Source organism: Herpailurus yagouaroundi, unplaced genomic scaffold (genome assembly GCF_014898765.1).
Source record: "Herpailurus yagouaroundi ecotype Mexico unplaced genomic scaffold, PumYag 187, whole genome shotgun sequence".
NCBI classification, from domain to species: domain Eukaryota; kingdom Metazoa; phylum Chordata; class Mammalia; order Carnivora; family Felidae; genus Herpailurus; species Herpailurus yagouaroundi.
In genome coordinates, this window is record NW_024412418.1 from 16,526,667 (window position 1) to 16,549,306 (window position 22,640).

Genomic DNA, 22,640 nt, shown 5'->3' on the forward strand with positions numbered 1-22,640 from the left:
CCCTCTCTCTCTCTCTCTCTCTCTCTCTCTCTCTCTCTCTCTCTCTCTCCCCCACACACACACACACTCACAGAATACAGGAAAGTCTTGCTATACAGTATGACATTTTTTCCCAATGAAAAATACATAAACCAAGGAAGTTTGACTAAAATACATCGTTAGGTGGGCATCTATCTGGGTGGCTCAGTTGGTTAAGCATCCGACTTGATTTCAGCTCAGGTCATGATCTCACAGTTATGAGATCAAGCCCTGCGTCAGCTCTGCACTGGGTGTGGAACCTGCTTCAGATTCTCAATCTCTCCCTCTGCCTCTGCCCCTCCCCCACCTGTGTGTGCCCAGTCTTTCTCACTCTCTCTCTCAAAAAAAATACATCAGTGGGGTGCCTGGCTGGCTCAGTCAGAAGAGCATGCGACTTTTTAAAAAAAATTTTTTATGTTTGTTTATTTTTTTTTTATTAAATTTTTTTTTCAACGTTTATTTATTTTTGGGACAGAGAGAGACAGAGCATGAACGGGGGAGGGGCAGAGAGAGAGGGAGGCACAGAATCGGAAACAGGCTCCAGGCTCTGAGCCATCAGCCCAGAGCCCGACGCGGGGCTCGAACTCACGGACCGCGAGATCGTGACCTGGCTGAAGTCGGACGCTTAACCGACTGCGCCACCCAGGCGCCCCTATGTTCGTTTATTTTTGAGAGAGAGAGACAGAGTATGAGCAGGAGAGAGGCAGAGAGAGAGGGAGACACAGAATCCGAAGCAGGCTCCAGGCTCTGAGCTGTCAGCACAGAGCCCGCTGCAGGGCTCGAACCCACAAACTGTGAGATCGTGACCTGAGCCGAAGTCGGACACTTAACCAACTGAGCCACCCGGGCACCCCTGAAGAAGAGCATGTGACTCTTGATCTTGGGGTCATGAGTTCGAGCTCCACATCTGCAAAAAAAATAATCTTAAAAAATATATAACAAGTTAGGAAGGAACCATGACTCACACTTATTCCCCGATCAGAACTGGAGACACAGGGTTAATCTGTGAGCTAGGAGTGTGACAGATCTCAGAAGCATGACGGGACATTCTCCAATATTTCTCACTCAGTAATTTTTATTTTGTAGCTCACCTTACCTCCACTAAAAAAAAAGTATTATCTTCCTTTTTACCGTAAAGTGTTCATATCTACTTAAGTCTGATTCTTCCCTATAGAGTAATATAGGTTTTATTTTATAAATACAAATCAATAGGACAATAGAATTCAGCACAGTGACTTACTAGCTCTGTGACCTTGGGCAAGGTACTGAATATTCAAATTCTTTTAGGAGAATAACAAACACCTTCACGCTAGGCGGCTGTAAGGATTAAATGAGATGGATAATCCATGTGGAATGCTTAGCTTACTTTCAATGTTACAATCTCTGAGGGTTTACAGACTAACAGCCACAATGATCAAGCGCCTCAACAAGTGCCTTGTCTCTACAAGTCTTCCTTTTACTCTCTATGAAGCCGCTGTCCCTCATTCCATACATAGAAGTACAAACTCAAAACAGGTGTGCTTTATGGGCCCTGCTTTCTCCCCAAGCACGAATTCTTCCCGCAGAGTTCAGATGGCATTTCTGGACTGCTTCTAGACGGCTGCCGTCATTTAGGGTAGTCATTCACCTGACCCCCTGAATTTCTCTTCCCAGCCTATGTAACATTCCTCTTTCCTCATCTGGTTCCTTAAAGTGTCTTGGTTGGCTGGGGACGAGTTATCAAAACTTCCTAACCAGAGGGGATAGGCACTGAATTCCAGGGGCATCTGTGTCTGGCCTTTTCATCTATGCAGCTTGCTGGTAATTGCTAAGTTTTCCCTCCTGAAACAATTATCCCCCCATTCCTCTCCTTACCCCCCTCCCCACCCCCGAGTTAATTATCAGTTCTGGAATTAAACTTGCTCGCCTCTCCTGCCGTTGCCATGACAACAGTTGGCCTGCACCTGCCACTGGGTGAACAGTGGCTCTTTCAGAAAAGGCGATGGCAGTTGCTGGCTCCACAACAGCCAGGGAGTAAACTCATGTTTACCTGTCTGGGGAGAGAAGTTCTGGTTCGTTCCCCCTCAGGCAGTTTCCTGGCAAGTTCCGCTTCCACTTCCATCTCAGGCAAACTGCTTGTTGCCATTCAACAAAGAAAATGAAAAGTTTTTCTGATAAAAATGCCAAATCCCTGCTGCCTTGTCACTGATTCCCAGCCAAGACGTTGGAAGATACGAATCCTGCATCACCTTAGAAAGGCAGTATGGCGCAGTGGTTGAAAGCACAGAATTTTAAGCCTGACAGATCTGGGTTCCAGTCCCGATGGACTCACTTTCTGACGGTGTGACCATGGCTTAATCATGTAACTTCTTAGAATATCAGTTTCCTCCTCTGCAAAAAGGATGGAATAACTCTACCTCACAGAGCTGTGTTCAATGCCTGAGTACGCTATGCAGATCCGGCTCCTGTTTAACGTTCGGCACATAAGCAGGCAGCGCCCCTGTGCCAAAGAACTGTGAGTCCTGGACAAGCGTGGAAGGCAAAGCCGGCCGCCTGGGTGGTTCTCACCTGGGCGGTCCTCAGGTGGAAGCACCTGTTCAGGTGTGGGGGACCACACAGCACCCCGCTGCATCTCCACCGAGACGCGTCTAGCAGCCGGGGGGCAGCTGAGAGATGCTTCTCTCCCACCTTCGCCGTAGTTCTCACATCCCCTCCTGCTCTGGGCTGTGTCCCTCATGCTCCACCTCACTTTCCTTTAAATAGAACTGATGAAGCCAGAGGGGAAGGAGACGTGTACTCACCAAGGAAACAAATGCTTTTCCACTTTACAACCACACCACAACCTACGGGGAACAATCGGCAGCGGTGCGAAGCAGTGGGGGGAATGAGACATTTATATAAGAAGGTGCTTTTCTTCCCTGAAACCCCTGCTTGTGGCTAAGAAGGTATTTCTTTTATGAACATACACACGCTCATAGTTAGGTCCTAGGTCCAAACAGGCACATACATGAACACTGGTCCTTGGCAAAGACCTCACCATTTAGGGTACCCAAGTTTCATCTTGGCCTTCGGCCACCTCTTACTGTCCTGAAGCTACCTCCCTGGGTTTAAAGAGACCTACGCTTATTAACTCTTAACTTCACATCATCTTTGAAGGAGAAAAGAAAACAAAACAAACCAAATCACAAAAACACACCAGCTTCTGCTCCCAGCATCTGTCATGGATGCTGCGGGTTTCTGGGTAAAGAGGTGAATGCAGTTCAGGCACACGGAGCTACAAAAAAAGGAAAGATCCTTGGAAGCTTGTTGGGAAAATGGAATTATTGACCTCTTACGTGCCTCTCACTGGGAGCAAGTGAGAAGATGCTAGAGCTTGGCTGGTTTCTCCTAAAATGAAAAAGACACCACTAACGACAATTTTACAATGGCTGCCCCAGGAGGGGGGCACAGGCAATGACATCCAATCTAGTTATTCTTAAAACACAGACTGGAGTTTTGTGACTTCCTCAAACGAATTATGTTTAATTGCTGGTCCAAAATGGCTATGAAGACAAACAAGGAAGAAGAGAAGTAGGCTCCAGCCAGACTCTTCAGCACCGGATCTAACTCAGGGACAAATGTGACATCGATTTAATTCTTTGACAAGGTTTTAAAAAATATCTTTAGTCCTAAATCTATTTGGAAAATGTCGGGGCTTTAGTACTCCTTTTCTCTATTAATTTGGAACTAGATAACTACTTTCCAAACCCGATTTTAAGTTTGAGGAAGGCAGGAGCTGTCAAAATAGGGTTATAAGACACAAATCAAACAATTTCCCTCTTCAGCTACTTTAGCTCAGCTGGTTGTTTTTCCATCTAAAAAAAGAAACCCGAAAGAACACACTTTCAATGCTTCACAGCATACTTGTCTTTAAGTATAACAGGATGTGTTATTTTGATGGGGAAACTGAGGCACAAGAGAGCAAACAATTTACCCATAACAAATCACGAGATACAACTACAGGAAGAGACCCGCAAGATTTAGAAGTCTGTCCACTTCTTCTATAGTAAGGACAAAGCAACAGTACAACCTTCTGGCATCCCAGCATAGCGCACAAGACCCTCTGCAGGGCGAACCCACCCATCTGTTAGGCCCACCTCCTGCCACAGTCCGGTCATGCAGTGGCTCACCATTCCTCACACAGCACATGCGTTTTTCCTCCGAGCCTTGAGATATGCTGGTCCCTCTGCTTGGATGGCCTTTCTACCCTCTCCACCTGGAAAAGCCTACCCATACCCATTCTTCGAAGTCCAGCACAAATGTTATCTTTTCTGACTCTCTGCTCTGTGTTGGCTGTACCCTACTCTACATCCAACATACTTCTGACCGAGCACTGTGACCGTGCAGTGGTTAAGAGTCACATGTCCGAGTCAGACTACTGGAGTCTGAACACCAGTTCTACCGTTTTTCAGCTGTGTCACCTCACGTAGGTATCACCTCTCTGCAGCTCTGGATAATGGATTAGCCACCTATGAGGACTGATATGAGAAATAAATGAGGTAACACACGTAAATGTTCCCAGTAAAACCACAGTATGCAAAGGGACACCCGGGCCCCTTCCTACTGGGGCTCTTGCTGTTGCTAGCGATATGCACAGCCCAAAAAGGCAGGCAGCTGCTCCTGGCCGCCATTTCTAGTGTGAGGCCGATGGAGGTAAACCAGAGGCACCCTGGCTGAATTTTCCAGCTGTGCCTGCATCCTCTGGTTGTATACCAATATGCATAAAATAAGATAAAGTGACTGTCATGGGTAAATATCTGAAAATCAATTACGTTAGCTTCTGAGAGGCAGCATAATGCACAGCACAACTCCATCCCTCACCTGGGAGAGTAGGGGATAAACGATCCACATCAGCAGGGGAAAGCAAAGTCAACCCAGGTTCTGTGACAGGGAAATGCGACAGTTAAGAGATTCTCTGTACAGGAGGCCAGCTTAGATGCTGGGACCCCACTTCTGTATAATAAGCAGCCCTGTTCACTCCATCCCATGTCACAAGTATCTGAGCCATTTTCTTTGGCTTCGAGCTAGGTCTTCTGAAATGAAGAGAGTGCAAAAACCAAGTCATGAATTTGCAATCAGAGGACAAAAGAAACCTAAGTGTATCACTGATTTAGTTCTCTTTTATCTCTACAAACTGAGTTGTCAGGAGGAGAGATGTCATGTCTAAGAACATACGGTTATTATTTTGGGGGTGGGGAAGAGTACCTTGTATACAGCCCCAAGAAGATTTTTAAAGAAACAAAATTCAGAAGATTTTTTAAAGAATCTACTAAATTACAGAATCTCTAAGAAGCAGATTCTTTCCACTCCATATGTGATATAAGACTGTATTTCTTCACACAACCACATCCCCAAAAAACTGGGTGGAGAGCAGGGGGAAGAAAGGCTAGTGTTTACAGAGAAATAAAAACAGATTACACAGAGGCAACGAGGTTGAATGACTAGCCCAAGGTCACACAGTCAGTCTCAGGCAGACCAAGAATAGAAGGCAGGTCTGCTGACTCTCCTTGAGCTCCTACTCCTTCAGAACTTGCTGCCTGTTTGATCACAGAATCGGCACGGGTCAGATTCACACTGATCTCAGCGGGAGCTTTTTGCCTGAATAAAAGCCAGCTCTGAAGATGAAATATTCTACAGAAGTCCCAAATATGGTTGTTACTATTAAAAAGCCATTTTCCTCTATGTTAAAAAAAAAAAGAAAAAAGAAAAAAATCACAGAACATCTCAATAACAAATCAAGATTTCATATTGATCTTGCTCCTTTTTCCTCCGAGCACAAGAGTTTCGGGGTCCTTCCCTCTCTGACTTCCTCCCACTACAAAACAGCTTTAAGGCAGCAGCATCTATTGCCACCCCCTCTCCTGGAATATATATCACTTCTCAGCGGGCTCCAGCAGGCGCTGAGGAGCCGATCTGTGAGGGAGTGAACACAAGATCTCCCGTAATAGCACAGAGAAGACAGAAAATTGCTGCCAAAAGTGTAAATTGCTTTTTTTGCTTGGAAAAAAGAAATCACTCTGGGCTTCAAAGACACCCTCTTAAAAGATGACTCCACGATGGGTAATATCCATGTTGTACACATGAGGACTTTTGTTCCTCCACGCCCTCCAAGGACCCTCACCATCTATGTAGCCATCACGTGGATTTGAGGAGTAGACCACCAGATGCAGGGGCAACATGCGGCCGATTCTGCGGGGGCGGGGTGGGGGGAGCGGGTCAAAGGAAGGCCTGGCCGCCTGCTCCCCGGGGAGTCTGAAAGGGCCCCGTTTGCTGCTGACCATGAAAGGGCACTGTGTGCGGGTAAGCGAAGAAATATCCTTTTAGGATGACAGAGGCTAAGGAGGGGAGAGGCAGCTTGCAGAAAACAGAGGCCCCAGCAATTCAGTGTCAAAGCAAGTCAAGACCTCCCAGGTCAGAGGAACAAGAGCAAGGTGATCCCCCGAGGAGTAGGCGTGAAGCCTCCCGGCTCTCACAGCTTTCGGGGAGGAAAAGCAGTGCGCTGGCCGATGAGGGCAGATAGTCCAAATGGTGGTGGAGGGCATGAACCCTGAAGCCAGACTGGATTCAAATCCTAGCTCTGCAACTTACTAGCTCTGTGATCTAGGGCAAGTTCATCCTTCTGAGCATTAATTTCCTCATTTTACAAGTGAGATAATAACCACATCATAGGCTTTACATGAGGATTAAATGAGGATATATATATAAAAACACCGTACCTAGTAAACCTTCAGTAAGTGACAGCTATGATTATTACTGTTATTGATTAGTAGGACAACTACACAATACAATTCAGGGCAAGGAACAGACAGGACCAAAAGTACAATACTGAGACATGTCATGTCAAATGGCTTGGGGAGTCAGAAGGGAAAGGAGCAAGAGGGCAGGGAGACCCCAGCCGAGAGACCTCTGTTACAAACAGAAGACGTTTCAACAGGACAGGAAATCTCCTTTGTTCCCGCCACTGTGGAGAGAGGCTGGACTTCCGTGCAGACAGTGGGGAAGCGGCTGTACGGAAAGAATGCCAGCAAAGGAGACACAGGTATAACCATCCAAGAGACCTGGATGCAGAGACTCCCGATTCATTCCTCTTCCGTCCCCTGTGCAGGCAGACCCGCACTTCCTTTCTGTCTCCCTCACACATCAAACTCTCATTTAATACTGTCAGCAACACAGGAGCCTTTGGAACAAAACTCAATTTGGTTTATTGGGATGGTGAAGTGTATATCATAAATGAGAGAAATTTCAGATCAAAGGCAATCCGCCCTGAAGTGTTAATTGGAATTAACTGAGCCAAATGGTAGTTCAACACAAACTGAATGGAACCAACGAGCATAAATTTAAAGTTTAAGAAGAAAATTTGACTCCTCTTTTCTCTTTCTGCCAAATCAGAACATGTTCTTCAAGTGCTCATCGTACCACAAGAGGGTTCTGTTGAGTCCCGGTCCAAAAGAGTCCCTGCTAACATCCATGACAGCCTCGCTTAGGGAGACAGCTTGACTTCGTGGCTGCTCGTAAAGAAACTATGCTTCACGACTGTCTTGTCAAAGTGACACGAGGGTATCTGCAATTAAACTCTACAACCAGGATCTTACACTAAATAGTATCTTGGAAGTAAGGTATTCTCTTCATAAGGTCCCTTGTATTCTTCTACTCAACATGCCTCTGACATGTACCCATGAAGACAAGACGAGTGTGTTCATCCTAATCAGGCTCCTCCAAGCCACATTACCTCTGCTAAGGTGTTTTCATTATTTGGTCTTGTCTGAATGTTCTTTCTGGGGACGAAGAAGGTTCAGGGCTGTACTCGGCCCAGATTTTCAGGAGCTAGAGCTAGTCTTGACAGTAGGAGAGATGGAGTGCCAAGGAGACAATTTAGAGTCTGTTGAAACTGAAGGTCTATGCAAAATGGTAAAAACCCGGTCAATAACTAGAGAAGATGTGGATTTAGGCTCCCAGGCTCTGGTGTTAATCCACTTCCAGTTCAGGCATGCAGGGGGGACTTCCAAAATGCAAATCTATCGGGGTCAATTCCCATTTACAATTCTTTAATGCTTTCTCACTGCCGGCAAGCTAGTGCTCATATACCATAGGTGGCCTCTAAGGCCCTAAATGATCTGGATTCGGCTTTCTTTGCTCCACACTTCTCTTATCTAGAGCTTTCCCACAAGTTGTTCTCTCTCCCTAGAACAACCCTACCCCCTCCTCCTCCTTTGCCTGCCTTCTCATCTTTTAGAGCTCTGTTCATATATAACCTTTTCTGGAAAGCCTTCCCTTATCCTCCAACACTGACTTAGGAGCTTTCCTAAAGCAGCCTAAACTTCCCTTAATCATAGCACTTCACCCACAGTGTAGGGGCCCGATTATACGCTTGTTTCTCCCACAAAGATAAGAACCATGTCTGTCTTAGTTATTACTGTATACCCAGTATGTAGCACGGTGCCTGACACATAGTAGGTCATAAGAAAAGAAAGGTGGAGGGGGGGAGGCACCTGGGTGGCTCAGTTGGTTAAGTATCTGACTTCGGCTCAGGTCACAATCTCATGGTTTATGAGTTTAAGCCCTGCGTTGGGCTCTCAGCTGTCAGCACAGAGCCTGGAGCCTGCTTAGGATTCTGTGTCTCCCTCTCTCTCTCTCTCTGCCCCTGCCCTGCTCCTACTCCATCTCTCAAAAAGTGAATAAACATTAAAAAAAAATATTTTTTTTTTTTAAAGAGAGGGAGGGAAAGAGGGAAGCAGGGAGGGAGGGAGGAAATAAGTGAACCACAACACAGAAGTCTGTTCCTGAGAACAACTGGGAAGAGGAGTTTGAAGAAATTTCCTGAGGCTCTGCAGTTTTAAAGCCAGGGCGCCTGTGGCTTTAGCCACAGTAGACAAGGAGCTAGATCTATGCTGAGAAGCACAGTTCCGAAGCATTAGGAGAGACAAGATGTGCGGTAACATGGCACCGAGGAAGAGGCTCAGGATATGGGGGCAGAAAAAGAAAGAAGAAGAAACTTTATTTGTTTGTTTATAAATGAAACCAAGGAAGGACCAGACGCTGATTCCAGTAAGGTACCTTGGACAAGTCATTTAGCTTCTTTCAATGAGAAATTTGAACTAGATAAGTGATTTTCAAACTGAGTTCTGAGGAACCCTAGGTTTGTACATTGGGATTCTACTCAAAAGCTCATTTGAAAACAAGGGCACTTCTTCTAAAACTAAAGCTTGAATAGCAGTGGCCTAAATGAACTTCCTAGTATCTCTAGCCTTAACAGTCCTTGTTGATCCTATGTGACACAGGGGACCCATCTGGACGTTATATTTTACTTTGCACAGAAGCCCCTTGATTGTGTTGATGGCCAAGCTGCAGCATTTCCGAGAGCCCGTTCTCACCATCTGAACAGCAGGACAGCAGAGGTAAGTAAACCAAATTCCAGATTTACTGCAAGGCTGAGGCAATAATGAAACGCGCTTTCAAATCTCATGTGATGATACAGAAGCAGAAAGGATTTTTTTTTTCCTAAACGAAGTTCCATAATATCGTAGGATTCATGGTGTAGGTGTCTGTAGTCAGACACAAAGATGTTATAGATCAGAAATAAAGAATATTGATTGGATCCAGAGCCCATTAAAAAAAAAAAAAGCAATCCAATTCCAATCAAGAAAGAACAATGCAAAAGTTTATCTAGGCAGTCCACCTGAGAGCCTAATTACCATTCAAATATAGTGCCTACTCTTCTTAACAAGGTATTCTGAAGTTACTGTCATTACATGCCTTAAAGTCTACCTTTATCTGAAGGTTACAGGCAGGAAATGGCACAGATGGGGAGGGAGATGGGAGCCTTACAAAATAAGATCTTCAAAGCCCCGGCTTAAGATGTTGAGCCCTTTTCTGTGCTGTTCTTTGGCTGTCCATATTTCATGGGGCATTAAAAGGCCACAAATGTCACTCTACTTCATTTCTGAGAACAGACAAGCAGCAATAATGTGATCTTACCTGGGTCCTTCCTCGTCACCCTGAAAGAAACAGAAAGAAACAGCATTAGAAATCAGCATTGGTAGAGACAGATTTATTTTCCTTCTTTTCCCTCTCCTCTGGCAACGCAGAAGCATGGCTTGTGCATTTATTTTAACAGAGATATACCAGTAGATGTCCAAGGGCTAAGACAAGGGCTAATATAATCCTATGCTCGAACTGCCCAGCAGAGATGAACTGCTAATTTGCCCTTGCAAGCAGATAAGTGAATGCACAGACCTAGGAGGCCTAAATAATAGCCTTGCCTTTTTATTTGTATGGCTGGCAGTATTTAGTTCTGAGCAAACCGAGAGCCCAAAAATAGCAGCAGGTCTTAGGCAAAAGCTGACCAGCTCCAAAGGCATCAAGCTGTTTCCTTCAAAGACTCATTTCTGCCTTGGTCCAGCATTTTTTCTCCAAACATGAACATAGCAACTCTAATATAGAGCACACTATGGTAAAAAGGGCACTGAACTGGGACTCAAAAAATGGGGATTCTAGGCCCAGCTCTGTTATTTATTAGCTATGTGCCCTTGGGCAAGTTAATTAATGAATCTAGACCTTTGGTTTTCTCCTTTGTAAAAGGGTAGCTCTGGCATTTGATGATCCACAACATCCTTCAGCCCAACACCGGCTTTTCTCTTTTTCTCATCCCTGTCTGCAAAAACGATGTGTGACGGTTATTTGTCCGGGTACTGGATTTTCTGAACCTAACTTTACCAGTGATCAGAACAGAGTCCTTTGAGCCTCTTCTTGCGAATAAACAAAATTTTTCAAATGACTCTCAAGCCTTTTCCAAGGACCTCACTCATCCTTTTGGTTACAGGGTATTTTACATGCTTCTCTTTAGCCATTCAGGGTTGGTCTCAATAGAGAATCTATCTCCTAGTTGTTGGTAAGTCCCCAGGGAACGTATCAGATTGACTGTTTCTGTCGGTATAAAGGAATGAACTCTGGAGTCAGACACTCTCAAATCTTTACTCCGTCCACTTGTGTCAACCTGGTCAAGTTATTTTGCCTCACTTAACTTCAGTTTCCTACTTTGTAAAACAAGGCGTAATACAGTATACAAGGAGTATGAGGATTAAACAGGGAAATATTTACATATAAACATCAAGCACAGTGCCTAAGATATAGGATGCACTTAATAAAGGTTAGTATCAATATCAGTAACGATTCAGTATGATCATTAAGAAACTACTACATGTGGGCACTGAGGGTGAAAGATAAATAATGATCTAACCTAGGAGCTCCCAATCAGGAGCAGGGGAAACAGACAAAAAGACACAGAAAATGAACTGTGTCGAGGGCTCTACCAAAGAAATAGACAGACTACTTTAAGAGTCAGAAGGGAAATGACAAACACTGCCTCTTCTGGGGAAGGGGGAAGGGAGGGCTTCACAGAGAAGGTGACATTTATATTGGCCCTTGAAGGATAAGCAGGATTTTCCCAAGTTGACAACAGAAGGTGAGTGGGAAGGGCACCAGACTAGTAAGAGCAAAGGCATAGCAATTAAAAAAAAAAAAAAAAAAAAAAAAAAAAAAAAGTATTTTTAAGGAATTTTGAGTTTAATGAAACTAGAGAACGGGGACGTGTTTGTGTGTGTTCCAGGCAGGGGAGGTGGCGGTGGTGTGGGGCCGGAGGGCTGCGAGTGTGACTGAGGTCGAGGGGGACTGCCGGGGCACAAGTCTAAAAGGACAGCTGTAGCCAGAAAGGTGATTTAAATCAGATGATACACTGGAGGTTGGAGAAGGAGGGCATTTTTAGCAGACTGCTAAGGACTTGCAGTCTTGGTCAGGGCACTAATCATCCACACTCCAATGAGAGAAGTGGGGCGAGCGGTGGAAGGAGGGCATAGGGGTGTTGGAAGCTTTCTTTGCATTTTGATCGACTAGCAGGTCTTATGGGAACTATAATCTAGTAAGAAAAAACTTCATAGAATTTAAATTGAATATGAGTTACATAACTATCAATGACTTAATTAAACCTCAATACAATTTTTCAATTATCTTTGGATGTTCAAAGTAATTGTCTAGGAGAATCTTTTGGAAAAAAGTAGCCAAACTCTCCCATGATTTAGAGTCAGTCCTCCTCACAGTCCTGTATCTTGGCGCAGCAGTTAAGAGATGGGGTTTCTGACTTAGAGAAACATGGTCTCAAATTCGGGTCCGTCAATTCCAACAGTGAAGCTTTTGGCAATTTGCCTTAACTCCCCAAGGTTCAGTTCCCTGCTCTACACATAGGGATCCTAATTCTTACCTCACAGGGTGGCAATACGGGTTAAAATAAATGAGAAAACATGTAGAACACTGAGTAAGTGTCTGGTACATTATAAGTGTTCGACAAATGGTGCCCATTATTGTACTTTCCCTGAATTGATTAATAACGTCTCTAGGGAGAGTGGGAAAGGACAGAGAAGATGGGGCATAAGACAGTGCTTTTACATTCATTCATTTCGGCTTATAGATATGTGGCTTTTCAGAAGCAATAATCACTCTCACAAAGCATGGAGAAAGACTAGGGTGAGCGTTTCAACTGTTGAAGGAATGAATAAATGAATGAACACACACACACACACACATAGGGCAATTTTGAATAGGTCAGCAGACATCCAGAAGTCTGCAAATCTTCCTTGTAAGAGTGTGCATGCTAGTCCCTCCTATTATGAAAGCCTAATTCCTATCCATCCTGTCAGATCAAGCCTCACTTGGAAATTTTCCCTCACTGACAGATTGGGCGAGGTAATCCTACTCTGTCCTCCATATTTCCATGGCTCATACTTCTGGGCTGGTTCTAGCAGAAAACCAACAGTGACAGTACCATACAGTAGTTCCCTCTTTGGATTTTAACTCCTTGAGAACAGAAACTGTGTGTTGTTAATCTCTTTATTCGTTGCACCTAACACAGCACAAGGCATGTAATAATTATTCAAGAATGGGAAGGAAGGAAGGCAAGATGTAAGTAGGAATTAAGATTAATTTCTACCCCCATTGCGAGTGAATTTTGGTGTCAGAGAGTATTAGAAGTGAAAGCCTGCAAAACAACAGCTTCTCTTTAAATGACCTGTTAGATTAAGCAGTGCTTTCCAATCCCTCCATCAAATATCCTGTATGTTCGTGGCTGGTCAGCTACTTTCTAGTACCTACGACCTCTTGTTTCTCCTTCCACCAGAGGAAACGTATGTTCACCAAGCATCAAGCAAGTTTGTTGCTAAGCCTGTTTATGTCAGCTGAACTTGTAATTAGGACAGCACATCTTATTAAATAGCAAAAAGTGAATGAAGGAGGGTACTGCTGCTTCCATGAAAACTAAGTTGAATGAAGAGGAGTTACTTAAAAACTGCTGTCAACTCCGGTGTAGGTGAGACACATGCAAAATATTAGAAAAAATAAAATATACAAGTCTAGGGTTCTACATTCAGTTTGCTTCAAATATTATCCTGGAATTGGGTCTTATAAACAGTGCAGTATGGATGTGGTTTATACCAGGAACATGATGCTCCACTCCACGTGGCAAACCCATATTCTTAAAGAAAAGAACCTGACTCAAAATCAAAGAAATATACAGATATGTATTTCAAATTTAAAATAAATGTTTAGGGTATGCACGTATCACTTTTAATTATTTGCTCATTGGAACTTTTTCTAAAATTATCTCACGTAGCTCAGTACTCCTCTCTCCCAACTAGACAAGAGATGGAAGTACTCACGACGTGCAAATAAAAATACTTGAAAAGTACTTGACTTTGGAAAAGAAGTTGATAAAATTCAGGCAAAAAACGGAAGACTGTCAAAACTGATGATGAAAATCTACACTGATGTAACTGTTCTATGGACAGTTTACAAACAGGTACAAAAGCCTAAAAAATGCCCATACTTTTGACTCAGTAATTACTTATGACTTATGCCCTGTAATGTAATAAATGGTAGTCAGAAGTCAGAAGTAACCTAAGATTAAGTAAAGTTTGTATCATTGAGATTCAAACATTATGCTTATGAAGAATTTCTGATAATATGAGGAAATTTAATATATAATGTTAAGAAAAAAGAGCATGAGGGGATGAATAGGTTAACCAACTTTATTGTCGTAACAACCATTTTGCAATATATGTATGTATTAAATCATGACACTCGTACACCTGAAACTTACATATATGTCTATTTATCTCAATAAAGCTGGGGGAAAAAAACATATACCAAAAAAAGAAGAAAAAAGGAAAAATGCCCAACGATAACTACCAATTTAGTGCATTTACTTTCTGCTCTGTCTATAAGTTTTTAATATTCTATAGTGATTAAGAAGGAAACAACTTTATTTAGTTAGTTATTTGAAGAGGGGAAAGAGCACCTCCCATTAGACCTATGGGAGTGGTACTTAAATTCCTCCCGTACCCTATATTCTATAAGAGGACCCAAAAAGATTTATTAGAAATGCATTTTTATTTTATTTTTTTTTAAATTTTTTTTTTAACGTTTATTTATTTTTGAGACAGAGAGAGACAGAGCATGAGCAGGGGAGGGGCAGAGAGAGAGGGAGACACAGAATCTGAAACGAGCTCCAGGCTCTGAGCTGTCAGCACAGAGCCCGACGTGGGGCTCGAACTCACGGACCGTGAGATCATGACCTGAGCTGAAGTCGGCCGCTTAACCGACTGAGCCACCCAGGCGCCCCAGAAATGCATTTTTAAAAAGAAATGTCACTAAAAAACCTTGTCATCTCTGGACTTCCTCAACCAGAAGCTCTGTGATTCTACTTGGCCTAATCAAATTGATCCTACTGAAGATTTCTTAAAACAGGCACACTGTGTTAATGGACGGGTTTTTAAATAATCTTCATAAATCAAAGGCAAATGGCACTTGAGCAGGTAGAATATTTACAATTTTTGTTTTTAACAGCTTCATTGAGGTATAATTTATCATACCATAAAATGACCTGTTTTAAGTGTATATTCAATAATTTTAAATTCACAGTTACACAACTATTATCACAAACCTGCTTAAAAACTAGATATATACAGATACAAAATTATGATTTTATTGTCCTTAACTTAAAAAAAGAATTTTATTTATTTTGGGAAAGAGAGAACGTGTGAGTGGGGGAGAGGGGCAAAGGGAGAGTGAGACAGAATCCCAAGCAGGCTCCAGGCTCAGAGCAGAATCCAAAGTGGGGCTTGATCCCATAACCCCGGAATCATGACCTGAGCTGAAATCAAGTGCTGGGCACCCAACCGATTGAGCCACCAAGGAACCCCTGTTTTCCTTAACTTCTTTAGAAGCATGTGACTGTTTGATATAAAATTATAACTGCCTTGTAGTGTTTATAATGTAGATTTTTTACATATGACAACTATAACATAAAGGACATAAAAAGAGAATTGGCCTATATAGTTTCAAGGTACCTACATTTTATAAGAAGTGGTACTATATTAATTATAAGTAGACAGAAAATGTAAGGATCTATACATATATATAACAAATATTACATACATCACAATATATATGTTACAATCCCCATTGAAACCACTACAAAATAAGAATAAAGTAACAGAGCTAAAAGCCCAAAAAATATATTAAAATGGAATTCAATTAACAGTGAATTCAAAAATCCAAAAGAAGACAGGAAAAGACAAGAGGAATAGAAATAGAGGGATAAACAGAAAACAAATCATGGCTGACCTAAATTCAACCAGGTTAGTAATAACATTAAATGTTAATGGGCTGCATACTTCAATTAAAAGGCAGAGATTATCCAGAAGATGAAAGAATAAGTAAGACCCAGCCATACGCTGCCTAAGAGAAACACACTTTTAACAAAAGATAGACCAAAAACAAATGGACAGAAACATACCATGTATAACAGTAAGTAGAAGACTGGGTCAGCTCTACTAATGTTAGATAAAATACACATGAATACAAAGAGTATTGTCAGAGAAAAAGAGGGACTTTTTATAATGATTAAAGGGTCAGTTCATCAGAAAGACATAATAATCATAAGCATGTATTTGCTTGAAGAGACTTCCAAAATATCTCAAGAAATTGATAGAGTTAAAAAGAGAAATAAATAATTCCTTAATGATCCTTAGAAATTTAACCCTTCTCAGCAGTTGCTAGAACTGGACACAAAAATCAGTAAAAACATAAATTATTTGAGCACTAAGTGATATTTAATAGAACACTACAACCACAAACTACAAAACAGGTGCACATATGCATTTACCAAGATAGACCATATGCTGGGCCACAAAATACGTCTCAATAAATCTTAAAAGCTTGAAATCATTCAGAACATGTTCTTTGATCATCACAATGGAAAAAGTTAGGAATGAATAACAGTATGACATGTAGGAAAATCCCTAGTATTTGGAAACTAAACAAGACACTTGTAAATAATCAGTGAGTAAAGAAAAGATATCACATGGTAAATGAAAAATATTTCAAACTGAATGATACTGAAAATAGAACACAGCCAAAGTTTAGGATTCAACTAAAGCAGTGCTTAGAGAGAAATGTACAGGTTTGAAAACTGACTTTAAAAGGTAGTAAAATCGATGATTCATAAACCTAGAAAAAAGAACGAGTAAACTCAAACTAAGCAGAAAAAAAGGAAATAAAAACAGATATAAACAAAATAGGAAAGAATAAAATTAGCAAATCAAAAAGTTCTTTAACACTAACCAAATTAATAAAATAGCAATTAGACTGCTCAATAAAAAAAAGAGAAAAATCACAAGTTATCAATAATGAAAGATAGGTTATCATTCTAGATGCTGTAGTTAAAAAAATAACAAGAAAACACTATGAACAACTTCACAGTAAAAAAATACCACTTAAATGAAAACAACAAATTCTGTGAAAATTACAGCACAAATTTAAATAAACACGACACAACTTAAATACAACACAAATTAAATTTAAATAAACATGAAACCAAAATAGCTCTATATTAAAGAAATTAAATTGGTTATCAAAAACCTTTACATTAAGAAGTTCCAGGGTAGATGATCTTGCTAGTAAACACTACCAAATATTTAAGGGAGAAATAACATCAATCACACACAAACTTTCAGAAGATGAGGAGGGGATACTTCTCAGCTTGTTTTCTGAGGCCAGCTAACCCTAATATGTAAGCCTGACAACGATGTTATAAAAATATCAAACTACAGATGAATATCCCTCATTGAACACAAACATAAAAATTTTAATTGAACCCAGATGATAAATACATAATGGCCAAGAGGGAGTTTATCTCAGAAATGCAAGGTTGATTTAATATTATAAAATTAATCAATATAATCAGCCATTACAATAAAATAATTTAAAACACCCATATAATCACTTCGATAGATACAGAACAAATTATCTTATATACACCACATTCACATTCAAATTATTGTTCCCCATAGCTAATGTGTCATTTCTCTGTAGCTACTTTGCTTTCCAGATTTTTTTTTGTCCTTCATTAGTTTGATTTTAATGTGTCTGGGTATGAATTTCTTAGATTTATCTTGCCTGGGTTCATTCAACTTCTTAAATCTCTAGGTTTATGTCTTTCAACCAAATTTTTAAAGTTTTGAGCCATTATTTCTTCAATTTTTTTTCAGCCCCACATTCTTTCTGCTCACCTCCTGGACGTGGGTGACGTGTATATTAGGTCTTTTTTTATTGTCCCACAGGTCCTTGGGACTCAGTTTTGGTTTTCTTTTTTTCTTGGTTGTTCAGATTGGATCTATATCTTCAAATTCATCAATTCTTTCCTCTCTTATCTCCAATTTGCTACTGAGCCAATCCAGTGAATGCTTTATGTCAGTTACTGTATTTTTCAGTTCTAAAATTTTCATTTGGTCCTTCTTTATATCTTTTATATCTTTGCTGAGATTTTTTAGTTTTCATTTGTTTCCAGAGCATGTGTTCATTGCTCACTGAGTCATTTTCATTAAATAGTGGCTTTAAAATCCTTTGATAATTCTAAAATCTGTGTCATCTTGGTTGTGGCCTTTTCTCAGAATTGAGATTTATTGGTTCTTGGTATAATGAGTGATTTTGGACTGTATCCTGAACATTTGAGTATTTAAGAATCTGATTCCTATTTAAATCTTCTATTCTAGCAAGACGTCAACCTATTTAAATTCAAAACATATGTCCTCTTACATTAATGTAACATTGTACATCAGCTATACTTGAATTTAAAAATAAATAAAATAAAATAAAAATAAAAATAAATTATGGTTTTTAAAAAAAAGAAGAATCAGAACACATGTCCTAGATCGGGTCTGTGGACTATGGTTCAAACATCAGTTTAGTTTAAAAGATTCTGCAGTGCTATTCTGGTCTGCCCCACTACATGACAAAACTCCATGCTATAGTCAGCACAGTGCTACCTGGAGCAGGGGCACCAATTCATTACTACTGGGTAAGAGTGGAAGATGAGGTTCTACGCGCTGACCCGTTAGGGAGGTATATTGTCTAGTTAGTGTAGGGGTGGGGAGGGAGGAGTTAGAACTCCATCTACAGTCTCCATAGGGGAGGGATACTACTTCCTTCCTGATGCTGCAGGGCAGGGGTGATGACAGAAGCCAGTCTTTCACCTAGAGGCTCCAGGGAAAAGCAGGGGAGGATAAAAAATAGGTTTTCACTCCACTGGCTCCACTACTGCAGTGCCATCTGGGGCTGGGAAGGGGTGCAGCATTATTCATGGTGTGTGTCTTCAGAATATGTAAGATGGTCAAAAGCTTTCTCTATAGCCGAAGTGCCCTTTTTCCTAGTCCTCTAACTAAAGAGAGCGGGCTTTTCTTGGAGATTTTCTTTTTGTCTGTGCTCACTAGGATTTCCAGTTTGCAGGGCACCCAGGCCAGGATATCCGGAAGCAAGAAAAATCCCAGAGAACTCGCTGCCATGTAGTTCCTCAAATCCCAAGATCCCAAGATCCCAAGTCAGGACCATCTTTTCTCCATGCTTTTAAGAGTCTTCTGGTAGGTAATTTAAATATTTTGTTGGGGAATTTTTGCTGTGATTAGTGGAATAAAGTGAAATATGTTTATCTTGCTCAGAATCAGAAGCTGCAATTTGATTTTAAATGCATCAAAAAATAAGGTGCATTGAAGATTGGAAGGCTGGAAAGATGGCTATGTATATATCATGATTCAGGTATATTAAAATGTTAATTAAAAAATGTTAATGGTAGAATCTAGGTGGAAGTATAGGGTGTAATCTGTAAAATCCTTTCAATTCTGCGATATGTTCGAAAATTTCTAATAAAATGTTGCAGGGAAGAATCTTTTGGCCAAATCCAAATGCAGATGATTAAAAAAAAAATCTAGAACATGCAAAAGGAAGAAAAGAATTCCTCTGTTGAGTGAAAGAGAGGTACTGGGGATTTGCTCTGATCAATAAGTTACCAGATTAGCTGGAACAAGAGGCTATTAGATGAGAACAGCTCTTTGTAAAAGCCCTAGCCAGCTGAATGCTACTTCTTGTCTTTAACAGCTTATTCTGTCCACAGCCTGGTCCTTAGGCCTTGTCAGTTTTGCATCCCTAGGAGTAATTCCATCAGAGTTAACAAGCGCAGCTCAGCTGAGCAGCTGACGTGCTTAGAGGGCAGTTAATGCAGGGGAGGGACTAAATTCGTTATTTGAAATGAAAATAAAAGAGATATCTCTAAAAATTAAATCTTTACTTTTGAAAAAGCAACCTAATCAACACACAGAAAAATGTGGGGGTCCGATTTGCAGAGAATTTGGGACAGAGTTAGGTCATTGATCCCTTGAGTTAACTGTGGTTGAATTTTTTGTTTAAGATACAAAGTGAGCACCTCGACACTATAAAAGATCTTAGGAGTGCAAAGCCGTCTAGGACACTAATTCTCTTCATTTTCCCCACATAAACAAATGGGACACTTGGCATACAGCATGCAGTAGGGAAAACACACAGGCAACTGGGACAAGATGGACTTAAATCTGAATCCTGGCTCCATTTTCTACTAACTAAATGATACTGGCTCAGGATCTCTGCAGTTCTCTGTAGCTCAATATCCCATCTGTAAAACAAAGATAATGGATGCTGATATAAGAATTAAGTGAAATGATGAATATAAACTGCTCTCTTCCTAGCTAGAAACTTACTTAGGCACACACTTTCTTAATTCTGGGGAGGATAAAATGAAAAGAACAAGACCTATTTTATCCTTTTCACACACGGATGAAAATTAATCAAGAACCTTGGGTGAGTGAAGCAGATAACTGTCCAATGGTCTCTTACATTTTCTGTCAGGTAGGCTCAGACAATACCTGCCTCCTGGATTATACCTTGGCTCTTCCGTTGGCTGGTGTATTCTGTGGCTAGGCTGTACCAGGCCAAGGCAAGACTGCTAGCTAAGCAGTAAGCTCAGTGAGTCAGTAGCAGTCCTGGAAAGTCCACAGGACTGCCCTAGGTTTTCTTCTAGAAGGGCCTACCCTTCTCGCATAAGCTTGACCAGAATTTTCAACAGTGGCTGAAATATAAATTCCATAATATTTTTTCAAATGGCTGTCTTAAATTTTATTTTACAATTATATTCTAAATGCCAGAATATGTTGTTTGGTAAAATGCCCAAGACCTTTTCTGCCTGTTACAAAATAACAATGAATACAGTGACTAACATCTGTAGTGATTCAACATATACCTTGTGTCCTTCATTCACACCTTTTTTTTTCTTAATTTTTATTTATTTTTGAGAGAGCGAGAGCGAGAGCAAGTGAGCACAAGCCAGGGAGGGACAGAGAGAGAGAGAGAGAGAGAGAGAGGGAGATGTAGAATCCCAGCAGGCTCCAGGCTCCGAGCTGTCAGCACACAGCCCAACGCGGGGCTCGAACTCACGAACTGCGAGATCATGACCTGAGCCAAAGTAGGGATGCTTAACCTACTTCTCCTGAGCCACCCAGGTGCCCCTCACTCACACCTTTTTTGATCCAGTGCCACATGCCTCTCTTAATCCAACAGTTATGCCCCCAATTTATGCAGTTGGCTCCATATAAAAACCAAGCTGAGGCTCCTTTTCACTACTCACAAAATCAGTCCAAAACGTTTCATTCTGGGCTGCTTTATGCCCTACATCCTGACTTACTCTCATTCACCTTGTTGTCATCCCTGTGATGACTTTATTTGGAGGCTCATTTCACAACTGGGAATCTGTCAACTGCCTTCTTCTGTGACTCTGATTTCTCACTTCCCTCCTTAACTGTGATTAGTATCTGCCCTATCGACTATACTCCTTTAAGTCGTCGTAGACAAATATTTTGCCAGCTCCAGCTGCTGAGTGTAGGCCCTAGCAGCCAATACTTCCATATTGGTTTATACACAGATCTAAACACTTACACCCTATCTGAGCTTTCAATTCACTCATGTTTAGGGACCACAAAGGGGAATTTCCAGAGCTAACAAACACGGCAGTCCGTTTCCTCCAACTTCTGCTACGAATAATTATAGGCATTCTCCTTTACCTCCGCCTTTGGCTCAGCTGATTCATTAGAGGTATCATGTTGTTCCTTGGCTTGGGCCATCTGAGTCATCAACCTATCCATGTGGGACTGGATGTCTGCCAGTATCTCAGTCACATGAGCGGTAGCCATTGCTTCCTGGATGTCCACTAGATGAAGGGCCTTCTGCTCCTCATCAGCAATCACTTTCTGAACTTTCTTAAATTCCTGCTGTATAAACACCTTCATCTGGTCCCGGGTTACCTGCAGAACACAGACAAGTAAGAATAATGAGTTGGACACACAGAGAAATGGAACGGCAGAGCTGCTACTGTAAGTGCTGGACCGCCCTGGCCAAAAGCGTTTCCTATCTGATCCTGAAGTTTTAGGAATATCCCCTAAACAATGTTCGCCTGATATTGTCAATGAATTTCTTACTAATCTTTTTGCCTTTTTTATAATCTTTATGAAGTAATTCCGTATCCTTCCCATTTTGCTTTTCCTTTTGTTCATTTTTATACCAATAATACATATTACTTTTTACAATTTAACAGGTAAGTGTACATTGTAAAAAATGAACTTACTCCTCTCTCTCCATCTCAATACCATTTTTCTCTCTGGAGGGTAATTACTGTTAACAGTTTGGTATGTAACCTTCCAGCCATTTCCTATCCAGTTATATACATATATGTACACAATTATGTTCTTTTTATATAAATGGGTCATAGTGAACATACGTTATGTGTCTTTTCTATTTAAATTATGTCAGTACATACAGATCAACTTCATTTGTTTTATTTTAAATGTCTGTATGATATGGATGTATACAATATGAATACTTGCATATATAAATAAAAAGTCAAACATACCCATTAAATATTTTCCTTCTTAGTGGAAATACAAGATATTTCCAAACTTTTGCTATTACAAACAACACAGTAATGAACATCCTTGGATAGATCTCTTAGTATTTGCATATGAGTTTTTTTCAGAGACTTTTGGAGTCACCGAATCAATTTATATGTACTCTAAAAATACTGACTGATACAGCTAAACTGCCCTCCAAAAAAAGATGTACCAATTTCATTCCCACAACGTGTGAAAGTAAGCATTCTCTACACCTTCACCAATATTAGATAATGTCAAGCCTTAAAATTTTTA

At 41.0% G+C, this 22,640-nt stretch overlaps 1 protein-coding gene across 2 annotated transcripts in view; it reads right to left on the minus strand.

Moving 5' to 3' along the window:
- Nucleotides 1-22,640, minus strand: part of TRIM44 (tripartite motif containing 44) — a 110,797-nt gene that overhangs the window by 43,653 nt on the left and 44,504 nt on the right. For both annotated transcript variants that reach the window (XR_005796894.1, XM_040495440.1), the window contains exons 3-4: nt 21,504-21,743; nt 10,012-10,031 (exon numbers count right to left, since the gene is read on the minus strand). Coding sequence is in view for 1 of the 2 variants with exons in the window: in XM_040495440.1 (XP_040351374.1) it covers nt 10,012-10,031; nt 21,504-21,743 (260 nt within the window). In the remaining variant the exon portion in view is untranslated. The remainder of the gene's footprint in view (nt 1-10,011; nt 10,032-21,503; nt 21,744-22,640) is intronic.